At 40.5% G+C, this 22,211-nt stretch overlaps 1 protein-coding gene across 1 annotated transcript; it reads left to right on the plus strand.

The window, feature by feature from the left end:
* Positions 1 to 2,647: 2,647 nt before the first annotated feature.
* On the plus strand, positions 2,648 to 18,575 carry slc6a13 (solute carrier family 6 member 13). Its single transcript, XM_040134137.1, has 15 exons — positions 2,648 to 2,835; positions 7,571 to 7,780; positions 8,381 to 8,515; positions 9,956 to 10,096; positions 10,520 to 10,601; positions 10,925 to 11,057; positions 11,590 to 11,724; positions 13,625 to 13,728; positions 13,994 to 14,118; positions 14,475 to 14,587; positions 14,821 to 14,958; positions 15,442 to 15,544; positions 15,967 to 16,067; positions 16,355 to 16,525; positions 17,109 to 18,575. Exons 1-15 carry the CDS (start codon positions 2,829 to 2,831, stop codon positions 17,271 to 17,273), a joined length of 1,863 nt encoding a protein of 620 aa, XP_039990071.1. The 5' UTR covers positions 2,648 to 2,828; the 3' UTR covers positions 17,274 to 18,575.
* The last annotated feature ends 3,636 nt before the right edge of the window (positions 18,576 to 22,211 follow it).

Consider the following 22,211-nt stretch of genomic DNA (forward strand, 5'->3'; position numbering starts at 1 on the left):
CAAATAAATCAGTTCGGTCATTTAAAATAATTAATCAGCATTTTATGGCTTCATTACACTTGAGAATTGTTCATTAGCATTACCTGAGCTCCAGCAGTGGAAAGACGTGGTAAGATGTTTCTGCGGTTTCACGTGGAAAACCGTCATGAGAAGGAGACGGTTGAATGTCAAACTGTTATAAGAGTTACATGACACATGGCAACACCAGACACTGAATTTAAGTCTCTGATGTTTGTCAGCCTCGTGAGTAACACTTCCATGATGACCCAGGGAAGAAAATGCTTTTACATTTTTTTACTTTCAAGTATGATTTCAGCGGAACCTTCTTCTGCATAGCTATTTATATTATGATTAGACTTACTGGGTATAACTGAAGCTGTAACATGACAGCCAAATCTCTGCTGCCGTTCACCTTTGAGAACGCGAATGACACTGTCTGTCAGACTTTGGTATGAATTACCTGGTTAAATCTCAGTCTTGTTTGGTCAGAGAGGGTAAACGAGCTTGGTCAGATCAAATCCATCATCGCGGTGTTGACAAACTGTGTAATCTTTGTGTACACACCTATTGCCCACTTTAACCATCATGGCCAGTTTTCTCCTTGGCTGTCTGTAAAAGGCAGAAGCTTTCCACCACAAAATGAAAGTAATGGAGCCATCAGCAGCATTTTACAAATGAGAGTATTTTGTTATTAGTGGCTTTATTTCTGTTAAGAGCTATTTAAAGCAGCCATCTTTTATTTCTCCAGTGGGCAGTCATGAAAGAAACCTCCACTTGTCAGGATACCCCTTACTTGATGAGGCCCCTCTTGAAAAAGCTTTGGGTAAATATTTGCATATGCCACAGTTGATCATTTGATTTTGCAGAAACCTAAAAATGAAGGAGAGAGTGGTCCTGTGGTCCACAGATCCTTGCAGTAATGGGCCTGTCCATCCAAATGCTGTATTACGTGAAGTTTGATTTTCCAATTAAAATATCTTTTGTAATTTTCTTCCACTGACCTTTAAGTTAGCCAACGTAATTTCATTTATGCAATATTTTGGATGGTATACTGGTCTGATACTAATCATTAACGTGCCCTGTGAGTGAGCCTCCGGAATGTTTGAACTGCTGTGTGCGAAATTGTAATTTTCCCATGTTAGGAGACCTTGAACCAGACACTTTCACACATCTAATTTAACCAGCACATTTGAGTTTGATGTGAAGAGACAGGACGGGCCCTTCAGAGTAAACAGACTACAATCTGAGCAGTGACCTGTGGCCGTGCAGTTAGAGAGCAGCAGGAAGCTGCGGAGAGAATGAAGAAATACAGTTCGTTAATGAGCTCCCTCCTGTTATTTTGTCTTCTTTTGTCTTACGTTTTGCCCCACCGATGGTTGCAAGCATTACAATGACTCTGGGTGAGATATTGACAAATTATTCAGAAGAAAGAAATAGTTGCACAATTAGAGTTTTGCTGCAAATAACCACTGAATAATATTAGCTGAAAGTATTTTTTTTATTTTTTATTTTTTATTTTACCTGCTTTGTAACTTTCATCCAAAAACAGTGTATATATGTAAGTAATTGTGAGTTTTGAAACTTTCACCTTAGGCACATGCAATGTACCATACTAGTTAGCTTAGTATAGCAGAAAGACTGGAAGCAGGGAGAAACAGCTAGCCTGGCTCTGTCCAAAGGTAACAAAATATCATACTGTAGGATTCTTTTTGCAACTACGAGGTAATGCCATCTAATGGAATTCGGCCCGTTGGTGATGGGTTGCAACATCATGTTTGTGGCCAAGAGCTATACTCGTGCCGAAGAACGCAGGGATATTTAGAGAGAGATTTGGACTCATTCAGAAAATATCAAACAGGTTGGTTGTTCATACATTAAAAGTCAGAGCTGCGGCAGAACTGAAAGGCAGCCAGCGGGCCGTGTCTTGAATTAGAATTTGATTCTGAGGTTGGGGGCGGGGAGTTTACAAAAAAAGACCTCACCCAGAAACATTTCAGACAGGATCCCCACCTCCATAAAGACCCTTTGGATTGTGACCTTGTAACAAATGCCTTGATCCGGGCCACTCTGGACCCCTGTGGTGGGAAAATGTTCTGAATGGGCAACTGGGTCTGTGAGGAAGGAATCTGGTTGGGGGAATAAAGGCTCTTTTCCGGGGGCTGAATTAAGGATGTGTTTGGAGCAGAGACTTCATGAAGCAGGAGTGACATTTTAATTACAATTAGTCGGAAAAAAACACTGATATATTGGAGGCTATTGTTGGGAATCTCATGCACAAATTATTTAAAGTTTCCAGGGTTTGTGGATGATGAATTTTTGTATAAATCTTCTTCTTCTAAATCTCTTTCAAACCAGCCTCAGTAATATTTGAGACCATTGCACATATGCATACAAATATGTACATGCTGTGATACCGAATCTCCACCTAAATACAAATCTGACCAGCCTCTGCCCCACACTTTCTGGTTGTTCTCTGAACAGAGAGGCCCTGGGAGAATGTGTGTGTCAAAAGGTTACGCAATCAGCCCACCACGCTGAGACAGCACAGACCTCTAGTGTGCTGTGGTGAGTGAGTGTTCGTGTGTGTGTGTGTGTGTGTGTGTGTGTGTGTGTGTTTGTGTGTGGGGGTGTCTGAATGGAATTGGATGGGAGGGGGGGGTCTTCAGAGAGGGCCAAACCAGAGGGAAAATCTCACTTCGGGCTGCACCAAAGTTTTCAGTTTCTCAGATCTCCGCCCCTCCATGTATGTTATATAGTGAAACCTGAAACTGCAGCAGGCCTGTATTTGGTGCCCCACTCTCTTCTGGAAACTGTCATTGTACAACATTATGAAAGGTGAGTGCCTTTGAATATTTATCATGTGATTAGATCTTCTTTAGATAATAAGTTAAATCATTGCTAAATAGGAACGTTATTAATTTAATTCAATTGGATTGTTGATTTATTGGCAGCAGAGCCCGGTGAAAGCTGTTGTCTAAAATGATCTCTGGCATATTTCATTTCTGAGAGATCTCTGCGAGGCAAATAAGCCATGCAAGGTTCTTCATTTTGCACAGCTAATGAAAGGCCTGCAGTATTAATACACAACTAACATGCTCAAGTGGGAATCAAAACTTGGCTTTTATAACTCAGTTGTTGTATTCAGCAACTTTTATGCAGCACAGTGCCTCACATGCTGATAATCACGCTGTTCCGTGCTGTGATCAGAAAAGGGATCAAATGAGACTAAATGTGCCGTTGATCTGAGACAGGAGCTGCCTGTACATAATGTCATTCATCCTCAGTCAATAAATAACTTAAAAAGCCTCCGTAGCTCCTTTTGCGTCATTTTTCTCTAATCTAGTAATAAATAATCTATCAGAGAAAATGGAGCCTTATCACTTTAAACATGGACATTGTTTTGCAATTGAAAGGATCTGTTTGCACATCAAATGCTCACCATTTGAGGCATGTGACACTCAGTCTCACCAAAGTATTGTGAGGCAGTCACACCAGATTATTCAACTATAGTTAAAAAAAACAAAAAAAACAAAAATTGATGTCATTTTTATTGTCTTTTTATGCTGTTTCTTAGCTAGTTATGTATTAACCTGCAATCATCCAACTGTGGGAGCTTTGGGGCACAGGACATTATGAATATGTAACTCTGAGCTGCACGTGTTTAAAAGAAGCGCCTTAGTCCGTGAGATGCCATGGAGGCCCACAGGACTGGGAAACCATTATTTCCCAGCCTCGGGCTTTTTTTCTTATAATGATATTAACCCTGACTGATCTGTCAGTGTACTGTCTCATCGATATAAGAGTGTGGATTCTCAGTTTGGGTCATTCACACCGGCTAAGTTATTGTATACATGTAAAATTCTTATGTGAATGACCTCCAAACAAAAGACAGTGATATCATAAAGGAAAAAAAAAAGCATTTGAGAGTATTTGAGTGTCTTGTGGCCCATTGCTTTGGTTTTACTGTCTACAACTTCCCTGCTTTGGTTCACTCTTGCTGCTCCCATCAACCTTGTTTCCAGCCACAGCAGGCAACAGTTTTCAGCAACAACAAAAAACAACCTCTGACATGCTCGCTGTCTACTTTGACAGACAGCCAGAGTTAGTGATTAGCTGGAGAACATCGTGTAGCATTGAGCAGCTGAAGAGCCAGATATTTCCTTCAAGAAGGGCGAGTGAATATCGGACGTACATTCATCAGGGGGACACAAATTCCAAATGAATAAGAAAGTTGCTCCGTGAATGCTGGATGTGTAAATAAGCAACTGTTTGCTGACAAGATTACGATATTTCAGTGTGCCATCCCTTTTTGTTTGACGATGGAACTTGCTTACAATTGTGGAACATCGGTTACATGGTTACCTGATTACATAAAGTATGGTGTAGGCTAGTAAATTAACCTTGAGTCGAGATTATTTTGTCGCAAATCTTTTTTGAGCACGTAGGCTGGGAAATACGTCATTTAAAGAGCACCTTAACAGCAGCTCTTGTTTCTGCTGATCCCCAGTGGTTGGATTTCTCACCTCGCTCAAGTGATGTAGTAACGTACCCAGGGTGAGTCAGTACACTGTGACATCATTGCTGGGGGGGTGGTAACAGATGCAATAGAGCAAAGTCCTTACCACACCCACCGGTGATGCTGGGTCGAACCTTAAACGTTCAACCTGAGTGGGAAACATCCTTTCTTCGCTTTCTTGCTGAGAGGTGTCAGTGAGACGATACCACTCTCCTGTATGTACCGGAGCTAGACAGCAGCTCTGCCAGCTTAGCTAAGCATTAGACCGGAAAAACGGGGGAAACAGCCAGCCTGGCTCTATCTAAAGGTAAAAAAGCTCTGCCTACCAGCAACTCTAACGCTCACTAATTAATAAGTTTTATCTTGTTTTTTTGATCTATACAAAAACTTGACTGTAAAAACTAGAACTTGTAATTTTTTTTTTGGCCGGATGCAGAAACTTCCTGGAGTACTGTTGTCACCGTGAGGTTGCCAGACGACCAATAGAGACTAGCTGAGCAATTCCTTTAAGGAACTTCCGTATATTAAGATAAGCAACCCGTGAAAACGACAGATATGCAGTCCAAAAACAACACATCGTGTCCAGTAAGTCAGCCAATCCTGCTTTCAGTCAGTCACTCAGTCAGTCAGATGCTCAGGCAGTTTACAGCTTTTCAGAGAGAGGTGAGGTTGGCGCCGTTTCCTGGGATAATTCTCCGCGGTGCCTCGATGAGGTCATTCCCAGCCTTGGCATGTTTTCTCACAGTGTGCCCCTCCTCTGATTTCCTATGAGTACGTATGTGTGAAAGCCACTTCAGTCTGATTTTGCTACTATAAATAATGATGATAATTAAGGTCACCTATAAAAAAAGAATGTGTTTGAAGTGAGGCATTTGGCTTGTGCGCTGAGCTCTCCAGCATCCACAGAGAAACTATGAGGTAAACTGCGATCTGGCTGCAAGGCCAGTGAGGATTCTCTTTTGCCAGCACAGAGGAGAGAGGCTCCTCTGCTTTTGTTGCACTAAGCCTTCATTCCCACCAAGTACCTTTTGAAAACAGGAGGCTCTATTTTTACCTCAGGCCTCAATTTGGCTCCAGCACAGGCGATTTTGGCTCCTTAAACAGATCCAACCTCCAGCCCCATGCACACAGCGCACACAGAGTCACACTTGTGCTCCACCTTTGCCCTTTGCCAGTAGGAGCACATTCCTAAAGGTGGCTTCACACTGGGCTACTGGCTAAATGGGATTTCCACCCCATGTGTTGTTTTCAGAACTGAACTTCAAAAAACAGGCAGCTCCATTGATCCTGTGAGACCAGGTCACACAACACGTAACGTGTGCTTGTTTGTGTGGATGTATGAAAGACAGAGGAAGGGAAGGAGGTTTGGTGCCAACATGTATTTTTGCAACTCAGTTGGTCTGAGCAAGTGTCCTGCAGCCCGATGACCAATTTGTTTGAATTTGGACAGTTTCAGAGAAAGATAAAAGGGAAACAGAAGAGCTGGTGAGAGGCCTGTTAATGCAACCTGACAGGAGTGAGCACGGTCAGTGAGCTGTCTGTTTCCGCCACAGAGAGAAATTCTTTCAGCAGCACTGGTCCCCAAACAGGGTCTGGCCGAGGGCTTGACTAGCATCTAACGTGGTCACATAGCGTCAGGCCCTTACTGACCTCACCCAACACAGCAAAAGTAGCGATATAATATATTATAGCTCATGTGAACATAAAAAGACAAATTTTATTTGGCACATTGCATTCACAGTTCTCCTTGAGAACTAGCCAAGGTCCTGAAATTCTTTCTTTTCCATCCCGGTCTTAAATACATTTAATCCTCAAACGCCCCCCCCCCCCTTTACTAGGCATGGTAATATTTTTAATGTATTTTTTTATATAGCACATTTTATGTAGTTTGCTTTTGAATGTAGACACAGCTGTGACAGATTTCAGGTCTTCCGGCATCTATGTGCCGTGACTAAAAGCCCCCTCACCTGATCAGGATCTTATTCTACCGTAGGTACAATTACAAAAACTGACACCGTTAGACCTGATAGGTGCAACCGGATCATACTCAGTGAGCAAGTCAGAAGGAGCCAAACCATGAAGTGCTTTAAGGGCTACAGGAGGAAATTTGAAGTTGGTCCTGTTTTTTCACTGGGATCTAATTAAGTGATTTGAGTACTGGTAATAATACGTTTGGCTATTAGTGTACTCATAAAGACTCGGGCTGCTGCATTTTGAATTAGCTGGAGCCATCTTATTGGATTCAGCTTTAGGCATACTGAGCAAATTGTTCCAATTCCAAGAATTTTTGGATGATAGAGTCTCCTCAAACATAGACAATTGATATAGAAAGTTTTTTCCATAACTCATTTACTTTATTTCTTCCAGATTTGTTTAGTTTTACTAAAGAACTGTAAAAAGTGTGGGGCAATCGATTAATATTATCATTTATTGACTGTGATTTGAATCATATTGTGATGAGGTGGTCATGTTAAATAATTTTTGTCAAAATGTGTGATCAATGCAATTTTTATTATAAACTAACAAAGGTTCTTGATTTACACCAGTAAAGAGTTTTGACTGATGTAATATAACAGCAGAACAGAGCTCATGACATTGAACGGATTATTTTTTTATGTGTTTTGGCCTACAGGCGTCATATCATGACTTTTAACTATACTGAAAAACATCAATCTGGTGACATGGACTTTAGACAGACCCAGCCCATGTGGTCCATCAGTAAAACTGTCACTGTCTTTATCTCCCTCTTTACTATTCAGATAAAGGAGTGATTTGTTGAGCTCTACAAATAAAGTAAAACTGAGATGCAGAACATGCAAAAATTGGATTGTTGGGATTGCCTCGTTAACTCCATGTCAAAGGAAGTGCCATTGAAAAACAAAAGCAATTAAATATGCTGCTCAGGATATATTAAATGATAAACCTCCAGCTTCATGCTGTCCTGCTATCACCTTTGGGCCATTGCCCTCCGAAGGCCAAATCAGTGTCTTTTGCTCCATTTCGCCTTTGGAATTCTTGTTTTTACTCCTCTACTCTTTCTGCTGTAACCCTTAGGACGCCCGGGTGAAATTGAGAACACGTCCAAGGTGGACCCCTCCAATGGGCATAGCAGGCCCCTGGACATTGTGCCCAGTACGGAGGAGAAGATGACAGACAGGGGTCAGTGGGGCAACAAGCTTGAGTTTGTTCTGTCAGTGGCTGGAGAAATTATAGGCCTGGGGAATGTCTGGCGTTTTCCCTACCTTTGTTATAAGAATGGAGGAGGTGAGTGCTGGAATTACATATCTCTGGTTAGTTATCTTGTTGCCCGCAAGACACAAAAGGTTGAATTTCAGAACGCAGTCTTGCATGTACAACATCAGGGCGTGGTGGCAGGATCCCAACCAGAAACGGGCACTTAGTTCAAACATTACATAAAGAGACCATGAGATAATACATGGGTTAATGTGAGATCTATCCTGAGGAGATCCGTGAATGATCCACGAATCAATGAAAGTCGTGGTTCACTGAAATAAGGAAAAGACTTTTTTTTTTTTTTCATGCAGCCAATTCGTTAATGTCTGACACAGGAGAACTCAATAATAAAGAATACAACTGGCAAACAATAAAATCTTAGATTTTTTCATGTTCCATAGGAAGTAAAATACTTTGATTTCAGATTGCTTTGAATTTGTTTATTTTTTATTTATTTTTGAAAGAAAGAAAGAAAGAAAATCATTACTACTAGAAAAATCGCTTTTTATTTAGAAACATTTCCTTGCAGTGTAAATGTGTTATTCTTAATTTAAACAATTAGCATCTGTCTTGAGAGCATATTGAAGGCATCTGAGTGAACTGGTCCTTTTACCTGTGTGCTTATGTCAGGTGCCTTCTTTATCCCATACCTCATCTTCCTGTTTGCTTGTGGGATCCCGGTCTTCTTCCTGGAGACGGCTTTGGGTCAGTACACCAGTGAGGGAGGTATCACCTGCTGGAGGAAGATCTGCCCTTTGTTTGAAGGTAATATACCTGTTCTCTAACATAAAGGTTAATTTAATTTATGTATAACATTGTTTAAAATGCTTTACGGCATCAATAGTGGGTCAAACTCATCAGCCTGGAGGTTTTAGTTTTCCATGCACTCCCAAGATCTGCTGGTCTCTTTTGCACTATCATGACATCATTAAGAGGTTTCCTATGGTCTCTAAAAGTTTATGTGTGGGGGCACAACAATCTTCATGATTGTTTGCATTTAAATATGTAATGATCTAGTGATCACAGTATGAGTGTTATTCTGAAACAATGAGTTGCTTGTGCACCACATGGGATGGATAAAGAGAAAGATTTTTGAGGACAAGCAGTGACGACATACTTTATATATATATATATATATATATGTCTGTACAACATCGTTGGATGAAAGGAATTTCAGTGTGTTTATGTCCATGTATAATTCTCAGCGTGACATGTTCACTTTGAGCATTTGTGTACATACAGAATGTGTATAACATTTACTGTGTCTGTGTGCATTTGTTAGACTAACAAGCGTGCCATAGAGATGTGGGAGGGTGATGCATGTAATCTTAATGACTGGAAAGCAACCAGACACTGGCTAACATCACATTTCTCCAAGGCTTTTAGCATTAAGCTGCCTTCAAATAATTCTGTTATCAGCCGTAATCATAACCCGCAGAGGATGACAGCTGGGGGAGAGTCATAGTCAGGCGTGCAATCATGTTTTGGAACAAGAGTTTAACGCAAAAATTGAGCATATTATAATTTAGCCTGCATGTAATTTACTCTGATGCAGTCGTCTGAAAGGGCAGAAGTGGTGGGCTGAGAATGGGTTTAATCAAACTCTGGAGAGATGTGCTTTTTCCAAGGTTAATTTATGCCTCTTTGTCTGTACTAAACGGAACTGTCAAGTAGCTCTCGCCACTGATTCAAAGTCATTTCAGTGAGTCACTTGAGATAAAGTGACACAGTAATTGCTTACATAAGAGGCTATGAGTACATTGCAAATTAAATCGAATTTGTGACGTTCTCAAACCCACACCACACACACTCCAACTCCAGGTGTGCTTGCTTAATGGCATCCATTTTGCTTTTGAGTGAGCGTGAGCAGAAAATGCCTACAAGACAAATTCCTCCTCACAATACTATATTAAAATACATACCTCTGTGGAGGTAAATCACAAATATGTTCAGGGCGAAAGAGATTGTGTGAAAATTTCAGTTATTTCAGAGGACCCGACTGCACACACTGTGGTGATCAAAGCCAAATGCAGAGTTCCTCGATGTTCGCAGTCCCCATCCTAAACCGAATTTGTTAAAACAAGCAGCATTGTTGCAGTTTTTCTGAAAAAGGCTTAGAATTTCAATTTTTTGCATAAAAAGTAATAATAGTGGCTGTTTTGTACTGCTCAGTAAATGACATAAACTTGATCTCTTCTGTTCCAGGGGTGGGTTATGCCACCCAGGTGATAGTTGCTCTGCTGAACATCTACTACATTATCGTGTTAGCCTGGGCCATCTTCTTCCTGTCCAACTCCTTTACCTGGGACCTGCCCTGGGCCTCCTGCAACAACACCTGGAACACAGGTGATAGACTCCATAACAGTAGCCGAAGATGTTTTGTCTATATGTAAACATGTACTTAATCTGGTGTAGCCTGGCCTCTGTTTTGGTTCGAAAAGGAACAAGATAAATCTCTGATGGGGAACTGATGGCAGAGCCGGTTGCTGGTGTTAACGCGTGGACTGAGGTGCTCTTTTTAAATCAGGTTTTTTTGGATTTCCAAGGTCTGGTTATCGTATATTTTAAAATTTTTCTGTTGTTTCCCTTCATCATTTCATGAATTTATAGTTTTATTTTACCTTTAGAGAGTGAGTGTTCCTGCACCATTTCACTTCTCTGTCTCAGTGGTGGCATTGTTTAACTTGCCTGTGTGTAACTTGGAAACCTCAGAGAAAGCTTGGATTTCTTCACAGGATTGAATGTCTTTTTGTCTTTCCTTCATTCAAGATTCCTGTATGGCATTTCAGAGGGGGAATAGCTCCATCAATCACCATGAGAACGCCACCTCTCCTGTCATTGAGTTCTGGGAGTAAGTGCCTTTTTGTTTGGCTATGTCCTCAAACGGCCTTATGTGCCACCAAGTTCACCAAATATTCATCTTAACAAGACGGTTTTAAAAATGTATGGTTGTGACACAGGACACAACGTTTTACTACGGGTTCGAAAGTTTTGTTGTTTAGATACATGGAGTTTTGAATTGCTTACAGACCCTTTGCTTCTTAGCTCCTGAGAGCATTGCCAAATGGTATGTGGGAAAAGTTGTGAACATAAATACACTGAATGTGGTATATAATGAATTCTAAGACTAGATAAAACATTTCAAATGTCTGTCCTATCTGTGTGTGCCCCCAGGCGCAGAGTCCTGAGAATTTCCCCAGGTATTGATCAGATTGGCTCTCTGAACTGGGACTTGGTTGTCTGTCTGGCCATTGCCTGGGTCATCTGCTACTTCTGCATCTGGAAGGGAGTCAAGTCCACCGGCAAGGTGAAACCCGTCCTCCATTTCTGACAAATATTCAATATGGGAATAAGGCCCGTTATATTATTGATGATATTCTGCACATTTTCATTCAAAGAGCTTTTTAAGCTACTTTACTTGATCGATAAATGTTTGCTGCATGGCTAGGCCTTTCCTCACTCATGCAGGAGGTGATGCGTTTCATGCCGTGTTTTTGTCTGTGGAAGCAATCTTTTGTTGGTGATAAATAATACAGCAACTGGGCACTCAGCATAATCCGTGTTAGCCACATTGGCTGTATGGACAAAGATTGCAGAACTTCACACTTCATCACCTGAAAATTCAGAGCACCAAAAATAAAGACAGCGATATCCTGTGTATTTGTATTATTTGTGCACAACCTTTTAATGCTCTGTCACAGATTTAACACAGTGAAACAGTCTTTTTTTTTTTGCCTAACAAAACTCATTAAGATGAAAGAATTTCTACAGAGGGAGAAACTGCTGTAAACCAAGCAGAAACATATGCTTGATGACAAAGTGCTGCTGTTTCTCTGCAGGTGGTTTACTTCACAGCCACATTTCCATATGCTATGTTACTGATCCTGCTGATCAGAGGGGTCACCCTGCCAGGAGCCTCCAGGGGAATCCACTTCTACCTCTACCCCGACCTGGGCCGGCTGTCTGACCCGCAGGTAGGCAGGGGATGTACTTGCTCTCAGACACTCAGCTATGATGAACATACGCAGAAGCACACGCTCAGACATGCAGAAACAGCTGAAAGAAAACTCATGACCTCATGTAAACAGCATTTAGTGCTTTGCAAAATGCTTCGATGCCTTAATATTGGTAAAACAAACGGGTACGGTACTGCCTTGGGATTACCAGCCCTGCGGATACATTATGACCGTCCACAATGCTATGGTCAGACTCACCCACACTGATGGGAAATCTCCACGCATTTTTAAGAACTTAGAGTTGCTAAAAGTGTTTCTGGTCATGTCACACCAACCCGCCCTCCCAGACTCTCTAAAGCTCAAGCCATCTCTGCAGTGTCATTTCACAAGCAAATTAAATCATCATCTGTGCTAGCTTAGCAAAACTGTTGCTGAACTGTTGTAATGTTCACAGCTTGTTTTTCGCTGTCCCCAGGTGGCCCAAAAAATCGGTTATAGGAGGTTTAAGGCGAGAGGATGTGAATCCTGTCTCCAGTAGCAAACACTCTGTGCGTCCATCCATCTACTTGTATGACTTTTTGAGGCAATAACATCACATTGCTTCGTGCTTTTGCGCTGAACTTAAACATAGCGCCCTTTAAGCTGCTTTACGCTGTTTTAACAAACAATGCTGCCACCAGTTTTTTCTCGAGGGGCCAATGTCATTTCGAAAAAATGTCCGGGAGAATATCAAGGACCTCTGCTGCAGAAAGAGAGTGGATCTGGGATGACGGTAGTAACTGGGACAATTTCTTCTTTCCTTGTTGTTAGATTGCAACCAGTGTGAAAATCCAAAAGAGGGGTCCTCTTCAATCCCTCTCAGCACTCTGGGGATGAATACGAGCCCTGTGTGTGCAGGCCAAGACAAGCTAGGCTGATGGAGTTGGTACCTTAGGAATACCTGCTTTTGTGTTATGTTGTGTCCGGAGCTTATGTTGTTGGACGGACCCCCAGTCAATCAGATCTTCGGTCCTGGCTGCCAGCTGCCTAAAACATGCCCCAGTGCTCTGGGAGCACTTTACCAGAACTGCAAGAATAAAGAGAAACCTCATTTAAATTTTGAAGTGCAAGTGAGTGTTCAAAGAGAGGGTTGAAAAGTGCTGCACTTTATGTCTCGGCATGGCTGGGATGGACAATAGGCTTTGCTGGTGGGTGATGTCAGGATGGTGGGGTTGAGAGGGTGAGTTTTTGAGTAAGGAGTTCTGGGATTTGATAGATGCATTGGGTGTTAGATTCTGCTTTTAAAAAGAGAGGAGGTTGTTTAAGTGGAGGTAGCACTTTCAATATGAAGGGTAGATGGGAGGCTGTGTGAAAATCAAGCTCACAATGGACATCACTGAGTTAAAAAAGGCCTCACAACTACTTTTCCATGAGTCTGGGCCTGATGTGGTGGAGAGCAGTCCCCACCATTTGATGCAGTAAGAATTTGTCGTGTGTAATAACTTTATATTGTTAATGAGATGTTCCTTGTCATTTCAAACACTGGGAGAATACGTCTTCCTAAGATATGACACATCAGTGTTATTGTAACAAACCCTAGACATTCCTTTCTCACGTGTATGGGTTTGAAATCTATTTCCACACAAGAGAGGGAACTGAGCTTTCAATGAGTGTTAGCAATACCGGTTTTTGTATTACTGTTACTTTGTAAATGTGCAAAATAATGAAAAAAAAAGGCTACCTCATTGCATTTGTTACTACGATCTGCTGATGGTTCTGTTTGACCGTAATTCTTCTGTATGTGAGAGTTGATTTGGCTCAGAAAATACTGACAGCTCAGGTATGTAGGAAGAACAGTGTTCTTATGCAGCTATTATTGTTTTGTCCCTTTACATATACATTTCTCCATTTGACTCTCTCGTTCCTGTTCTGTCCTAAGGTTTGGATGGATGCTGGAACCCAGATCTTCTTCTCTTATGCCATCTGCCTGGGCTGCCTCACTGCCCTGGGAAGCTACAACAAGTATAACAACAACTGCTACAGGTATGGACTGAAATTACAATGCAGCTGGAATTATGATCAGCTGCACAATACGATCTCTCTACTCTGTCTTAAATGTCAGTAATGCTTAACCTGTTGTTAGATATTTAGTTAGTGAACGTGTCTTACACTGCCATAATAATCAACAATTTATTTTTATATGAAGGAAATCAAATGTCGAGGCCAAACAATGTTGGGTACTATTCTCTCTACCTCTTAAAGCATGAAGTTTCCATTCATTATATCTCCCTCTCTGTGTTGTTTCCAGGGACTGCCTGTCCCTCTGTTTCCTAAACAGTGGCACCAGTTTTATTGCAGGCTTCGCCATTTTCTCCATCCTGGGCTTTATGTCCTACGAGCAGAATGTACCCATCTCAGAAGTTGCTGAATCTGGTTGGTGGCTATTTTACTTTACTTTATGAAAATAGGTTACTGCATTCAGACTGCTACGCATATCACCATCCATTCTCTTGATTTACTTTGGTTGGATTATTCTGAAAGACTTGGGATATGAATCACATGCTAGACTCTATCTGGAAAGCTATGCAATCAATAACAAGTGTCCGTACCTAGGTCAAAATGTAAAGCTATCACTTGAATTGATGGTTGTTCATCAGCTTCGCGATGGCACCTTTTATATCGGTGATATGATACTATCAAAATTTTCATAACATTCCCATGAGCAAGAATGATCAATAATGGACATTTTAATAAGGGAGAAAATGAGATTTGAACTCTGTCTAACCCAGGTCCAGGTTTGGCCTTCATAGCCTATCCTCGAGCTGTGTCCATGATGCCTTTCTCCCCTTTATGGGCCTGCTTCTTCTTCATTATGATTGTCTTTCTGGGACTGGACAGCCAAGTGAGACCAGCATATGCACCACAACTACACAAGCACACACGCAGAGGATTCAGGCAGTAACAGCAACAGAAACTCTTAGTACACAGTCCTTTTATTCTACTGAGAGATTGGGTACAAATTTTGCACGAGTAGTACCGTTTTTAATAGGTCAGCAATTACATACACTGACAATCACACACATACAAAAACGTATGTGCGACTATCTCATTCTCATTTTATTATCTCCTGATCAGTTTGTGTGTGTAGAGAGCCTGGTAACAGCCATGGTGGACATGTATCCCGCCACCTTCCGCCGTAAAAACCGCAGGGAGCTCTTCATCCTGGCCGTGGCTGTGGTGTCCTTCCTCATGGGCCTCATCATGCTCACAGAGGTTAGTCCCAGGGGCCCCCACTTTTTACAGTAATTACAAAATAAGCATATAGTCTTTATATTTTGTACGACAGAACCTTCCTTTCATAAGCATCTTTATCAAACGAGCATATCAACAATGACTGACATTAGAATAATCGGATATAATAAAAGAGCGTAAACAGGATAATAAAGGCGAAACTGCAATGGCGGCTTGATCAAAGCCTTTAAGTGAAAGCCTTCTTTCATGTCACGTTGATGAAATGACAAGCAGTCATTTTAAAGTCAATCTGCACATTTCTACCTACTGCAGCATCCACTTGGCAGCCCTCTGTCTACATAAACAGCAAATTATCCTAATATCCCTGCATGCCCACACAGTTCTTTCTTTACTTTTGTTGTCTGACACTTTTCACTGAATATTCACTCAGTTGCACTTCGCAGGATTGTCTTCAAAAACATTTGTATGCCTACAGGGTTATAAAACCCATGTATGTCCCCACAGGGAGGAATGTATGTCTTCCAGCTCTTTGACTACTATGCAGCTAGTGGGATGTGTCTACTCTTCGTGGCTATTTTTGAGACCGTTTGCATTGCTTGGATTTATGGTGAGTGTGTTACCCAGGCTATTCAGGGATGCTTGGAGGGGGTATTTAAAAGACAAAGGCTCTAGTCTCACTAGGCCCTATTCATTCTCATCCACTGCTCCTTAAAAATTAAGGACTGGCTTTTGGTCGACGCATAGATTGGGTGGCTAAGGTTTAGCGAGGGGAGTGTTATTTCTATTTGATGGTTTATTATTACTGTTCAAATGAATAAAATAAATGATAAAATATCCATTAACTGAGCTAAATATCACAATTAAGTAGACTAATTTAGGTACCGAGCAGTCATTTGTTTAATTCATGCGGAGTATTAATGTGATGTTTTGCCTTAGATCTCTGATGTTCAGAGTGCATCTTGACACAGATGATTGTTAGATATTGATGTAGGTCTCCACTGCGTTTCCCTCATCTCTCCCGGATTACAGGCGCTGACCGTTTCTATGACAACATAGAGGACATGATTGGCTATCGCCCCGGCCCTGTCATCAAATACTGCTGGCTTTTCTTCACCCCTGCGACATGCTTTGTGGGTTTCACATGCATGCTCAATATACATGCAACTGCACTACATTCTTGAAGGAAAGAGCAGCCTCTGGTGGCCAGTGTTGAAAATACATTTTAATTTGCAAATGACCAAAAATAATGCCTTTTTAAAAACATTTTAAATAATAAGTAAATGGTTAAGACTACTGTTAAAATAGGTTAAGGATTATAATCAACTATTGACTTAAAATGTCTATAAAAATATTTTTAATATAGTTAACACTCAGAAAAATAAAACCATGAAATATCCCTTACTGTCTCTGTTATTAGGGAACCTTTGCCTTCGCCTTGATCAAGTACTCACCTCTGAAGTACAACAATGAATATATATACCCATGGTGGGGCAATGGGATAGGCTGGATCCTGGCCCTGTCCTCCATGCTGTGTATCCCTCTCTGGGTGGCAGTGAAGCTGCACTACACCCCTGGAACACTGAGAGAGGTATGCGTCAGCTCTGTTTCAAACGCTAATTATTTTTGACCTGCAACTTTACTGTTTAGCTCACGCATTTTGGATCTTAAGAGCCAGATATGTCCCTCAGAACTTGGTGGAGATCAAACCAGAGCTCAAAGTAGACCGAATATTTGACTTATTCATCAGGTGGGCAGCGACAGGACTCCAAATTTATTCTAATGTTGCTCCACATCTCCTGGATGGCGCTAATACGTCAACCATATCATCTTTACAATAAATAATCTTAATATGTCAGTGTTGTGTTTACAGCATATTGCACTGCCCCCAAGTGGTCAGAAAAAACAATTAATCAATTAAGCAAGAACTTAGAAAGTCATTAAAGCCTAAATATTGCAGCTATCTTTTTCTAGTCAAAACCTGTTACTGATCCTGATTAATTCCTCAGGTAATGTTACTTGTTACAGTCTTTAGTAGGTAACTTCCACTGATGTCAGCTCCTATCTATTAAATCATTTATTTGGAAAAGAATAGCCCGCAATTACTTCCATATTCAATTACTAATATATAAGAATGATTAATTTAAAATAATTAATTCAATTTCTGTTCGCAGCGCCTTGCTCTCTTGACCACTCCTTCCACTGACTTACCGAAGACAAAGCAGGAGCAAGAGAAGCTGCTCGCCATCTTCGCAGCAGACGGGGACAGCCTCCATCAGAAAGCACCTCCTACTAAGGACGGTTACTTCCCTGTCGATGAAAAAGAGTCCCATTGCTAAAGACCGGGGGGTTGAAGTCAGATCCTCGTAGGGGGTCAAAGGTCACTCCTCAACTTTGACTCTCTGTCTGGCCCCCTTCCCAACTCACTCTGCAATACCTCACCAGACAAAGAGAGGAAACACGGACAGAAGCAGAGTTTTAAGAGTCACCTGACCTGTAACTGCTGATCTGCTGCTGGAGTGTTCTCCTTTGTACGCTGCCTTTCAACATACAGTATGATGGCATCAACATGCTTACTTAAAGATTTACATCCTTTTTAAGAGAGCTGCTTATCATCTCATTTGCCAGTGGCAGAGTCACATGTACATTTGCAAAAATGTGGCCATTGTTGTTACACAGTGGCTAAGAATTTACATTTGATCGTGTCTGCTTTCCAAGGAAGCATTGTTTTTTTTTGTTTTTTTTCTGTTATGGACATCTCTAGTGTTCAGTTAGTCTGACATGACATTCCAGCTACTTTACTGATTCTAACAGCTGTCTGCTGCAGACGGAGCACAGGAGGTGTCGCGTGAGTGCACAGATCATGAAAGTCCACTTGAATAAACTCTTGTGTGTTTAAATGCACTTCGGTAATGTATACAGTACAGCTGTATTGTGTATTCAAGTCAATCATACCGACAGTTCAACTAAAGCATACTAATAACCGATTCTTGAGAATGCAAGAATTCCATTTTAAATTCACATTTACCTGAACTGACCACAACTCATCTCCATCTAAGTTTTTCTGTTGGTATTTCATATTAAAGCTACTGTGTTCATTGACTCAATGTATGTTTTTTTTTTCTTTTGCTTTACTGAGCTTTGCAGAGCAGCATGAATATTTTACATGCTGTAAAATTGTTAGTCCTCTGATTATTGACATGATTTTAATTCTGTTGGTGTCACCTCATCTCTAATGCATTGAATTGTATGAAATTAAAATGTAAAGTGCCTGAGGGAGACAGCTGTGCCGCTTAGACAGTGTGAACAGGGAAGGATATAATGGTTGAACGGATTCATTCTGAAATGAACATCTCTTTTTCTGCTATAATAATGAAGTTCAGCCTGTTTTTCTTTGGTGGTAATGCTGGAATGAAAATATGATAATTGATTACTGATGGGGAACACTTTTACATATGTAACTTTTATATGCTAAAATTATTTTTTATGACCGAATAAAAATACCTTCATTTGAAAAGTACATTTGTATTGAAATATACATTATGTTGATATTCTATGGGTCATAAAATTCATTATTCAATACATGAATGATCATTTACATCGCAGAAAATGTATGTTTCTTAATTGCTTCTATTTTGATGGTTTAGGAATTTGTTATGATGAATGTAAGAGGATGTGCCGTCTTCAAAAATGCCCCCCCCCCCCATAATTCCCAAAAGTAACGTTTTTTGGGGTGTTTTTGCACTGATAATATCAGTATCATTATATCTCACTATGGAACATCGTTACATTAAATCAACAGACTTTTGTAAGCACATTTGTATGGAAAAGAAAACATTCAAACATCAAATTTAATTGAAGTTTGATATTTCTTCGATCATCATCATTGTAATATAAACAATATAATGTAAAATACACATTGTAGTATAGGTCTAGATTCGAAATCAACATGATTGTGTGAATCTTAGTGATACAATTCTTTTTTTTATCATTTCCTGTCTGTGGAATGCCTAAAGCTTTACTTTCTTTTGTATATGAAAATCCACGGGCTGTACTTTTCTGCATTTACTTCCCAGTGCCCTCACACCTTCAAATCGGAAGGGTGTTTTGAGCGTTGTTTCAGATAGGCAGGATTCTGGAATAAAATAAGTCGAGTGTTTACCTAGACACAACAAATCGGAATGGCTTGTGTAAGAGGTTTTTTTTAATTGTCAATGACCCTGGGGAAATGTAGTATTATGGAAGTAATGTAATATTAAGAATTACATCAGGTATTCCCTCTTAATGAAGAATTATGAGGTTCCTGAGTGGAGCACAGCTTTGACCTACTAAGCACCAATGATTTGCAGAAAAAACTGTTCCAAAATAGTTTTCTAATATAAAGTTCTCCATTCATAAAAGTAAAGCTCGTGAATAGGTGCTTAATTTAAGGGCAATGCTGGGATTCAAAATCCTCAACTAAAACAACTACTCATACCCTAATCAGAAATTTTGTAACACTGCACAATACTTGGTTTAAGGTATCCAACTCATCTGAGAGAAACTCCACTTCAACTATATAGTGCGAAAAGCTTTGCTACTCTCAGTTGATTTCACTTTCATCACAATTCAAAGGATTTAAGATGTGGAAGTCTCTGTACTCCCCGAAGACAAGAGCTTTTTCTTCAGCAAGACAACACTGAACTCGGGCAGCCTAAAGAACAAAAAGCAGCAGGTGGAAGGCTCCTCAAGAGGAAGCGTGGATCCTGCAAGAGGAATGCTGTTCAAAGACTGAATTGTTTCTTGTCTGCTTTTAGTTAGCAATTGAAAAATTAAACATGATTAGCAAATGTTCTCCTGAAAACTGCAAGAAAAGTACAGACGTCTGAAACAGGACAAAAAGAGAATCGGGAACCTAGTGCAGCCTGTTTACCGTCACAATAAAGACCCGCTTCCAAACACAGGTAGAATGTGGTTGTGCTTGTCCCTCTGAAGCCTGGGGGAATGGCTTCTTTTTTTTTTTCCATGTCTGCAAGTGTAATTTTTCGGTCTCACAAACAATATCCATACTGCTCCTACCTTGCTTCCATGCATCTCATCCTTGTGATCTCTCGCTGAGGGGATTTAAATAAATACCTCTAAGGGTTCCCAAAAAACTGGCAGTTCAGTGCATATGTAGAGTTGGAAATAATTCATAAATTAGTTGCAAATAATTTGAGAAGCCACAGTCTGAATGATATATAGATGTTTTCACTCATTAATATTCTCTGGATCCTGGTGTGTCAAGCTAATATCTGAGTCTTATTATTAGTTATATCATTTCAGTGGTGGAGGAAGTATTTAAATAATCGTGGGTATTTTAGTAAAAGTAGCAACATCAAAGTGTAAATATACTCCATTACAAGTCCTGCATTCAAAATTGTATTTAGTAGATGTAATGAAATATTATTAACAACTGCACTTATATAATCAAAAATGTATAACTTTCTACTGTGGACTGTGGTAGAGAAAAGTATAAAGATGCAGAAAATTTAAATACTCAAGTATACAGTACTGTGCAAAGGTTTTAGGCACTAAAACTAAAATGGTAATGTAAAATGTAAAAACATTACCATTAACTTCATACAGAGTGCAGTAAACATAAAATGTTTTATGGTTTATGTTTAATAATGGCTATGTTCAATTTCATTATCAATGATACAACATTGGTTTTATTCAATAATGCCAATCACAGCAGCTCCTCTCATAAATAACAGGCAGTTTAATGACCCAAGACTTCAGCAGGAAACTTTCTTCAAAAGAATACATGCCACATTCATCAAACAGCATCTTAAATCTGCTCCCAAGGGGCAGAGTAAAATTTCTCTTTCAGGAAACACTGAAATTCCTGTCAGTGTGCACTTTTTTTTTTTTTTTTAGCAGCCAGTCATATCAGTGGTGCTAGAAGTTGTAGAATGCACCGATCTCGTTTCAAACAGTATTAGAGCTACTGCTAATGGCTTAAAGTAAATTAAAAGGTTGTCAACTCAACTGATTTTAAAAATGCAAGTGGAAATGGTTCTTTGGACTATTGGTGCCAGCAGATATTAAAATGTAAAAACAACACTTACATATCATGAACTTACAAGGTTGACATGTTGAGAACAAATGGAGAATGGAGCAATATGCAGTAGCTGTTCGTCGTGGTAGTGAACGCTGAATATCATGAATCAGCTGATCTTATATATGGATGCACAGCCTCATCTGAATATTTCTGTCTTTCTGAAGTTCCAGATCAAGCCGGAGCCCCTCCAGCCAGGAGACCCCGGTAGCCTATAAAATTTTCAGTTTCATTTTTTCATTGGAACCTAGAAACTGATTAGTGCTACAGTTGAAATGATCAGATGAGTAATCGACAACTGATAGTTGGCAATTACTTTTATGATTGATTGAGTCATTTTTGAGAAATCACAGGCCACCAACAATTCTCTGGTACCGGCTTCTCAAATGTGAATATTTGGCATTTTGTCTAGGATTGTACACTCGACATTTTGGGCTATTTGGCTGTTGGTAAGACAAAATAAGACATTTAAATACACCAACCTGGGCTTCAGGGAATAACTATATGATTCTGATATTATAAACAGGGAACAATCAATTGATTATAAAAGAAAATCACTGTATAATGCATTGATAATGAAGTTGCAGCATTACAGTAATCCTATGATGGCATAATACTACCTTGAAGCAGTTTGATCAACTTTACAACATGAACTCAACATAAACTAAAACAGTGAAGGTCTTAAAAGTAGATTTTCTTACAAGGACGCTTTACAAGTCCGGGGTCACAAATTTGCAGTTAATCAAAATTACGTAGGCTAGACAGAAACGATATGGAGTAAACCTGGGGCTTTTTGCCCCCCCCTGGGGCAGCTTCCTACTTTGTCGGCGGTCCAGCCTTGTCCCTGATGGTATTGTGTGATGGATGAGAATATCAAAACATCTAATGTGGGTAAAAGCGTTTGCACAGTGCTGTACATCCCAATCGTACGTAAGTACGGCGGGGGTACTTGAGTAAGTCACACCCCACCACTGCGTAATTTATGCAAGCGTGGGGGGGTTTTTACAAAGCAGCTGCTGCAGCCCGACGCGTCCTGCCCGGCCTTCGGGCGGTGCACGTGGACACGTAACGGCGCCGGAGCTACGTGGCTCGTTCGCTACCTGCGTGTAGGCAGCTCGCCCAACAGGGGTCGCTGTGGTCACTTACTCCGAATCGGTCACTGTTTACGGAAGTCCTAGTGACGTGTCAGTGTCCACCG

Source organism: Xiphias gladius, chromosome 8 (assembly GCF_016859285.1).
Source record: "Xiphias gladius isolate SHS-SW01 ecotype Sanya breed wild chromosome 8, ASM1685928v1, whole genome shotgun sequence".
NCBI classification, from domain to species: Eukaryota; Metazoa; Chordata; class Actinopteri; order Istiophoriformes; family Xiphiidae; genus Xiphias; species Xiphias gladius.

Excerpts from the sequence above, each read along its gene's own strand:
- slc6a13 (XM_040134137.1), top strand. Across the intron at positions 11,725-13,624 it reads GCCGGCTGTCTGACCCGCAG|GTTTGGATGGATGCTGGAAC; the intron begins GTAGGCAGGGGA and ends TTCTGTCCTAAG. Across the intron at positions 16,068-16,354 it reads TCACCCCTGCGACATGCTTT|GGAACCTTTGCCTTCGCCTT; the intron begins GTGGGTTTCACA and ends CTCTGTTATTAG.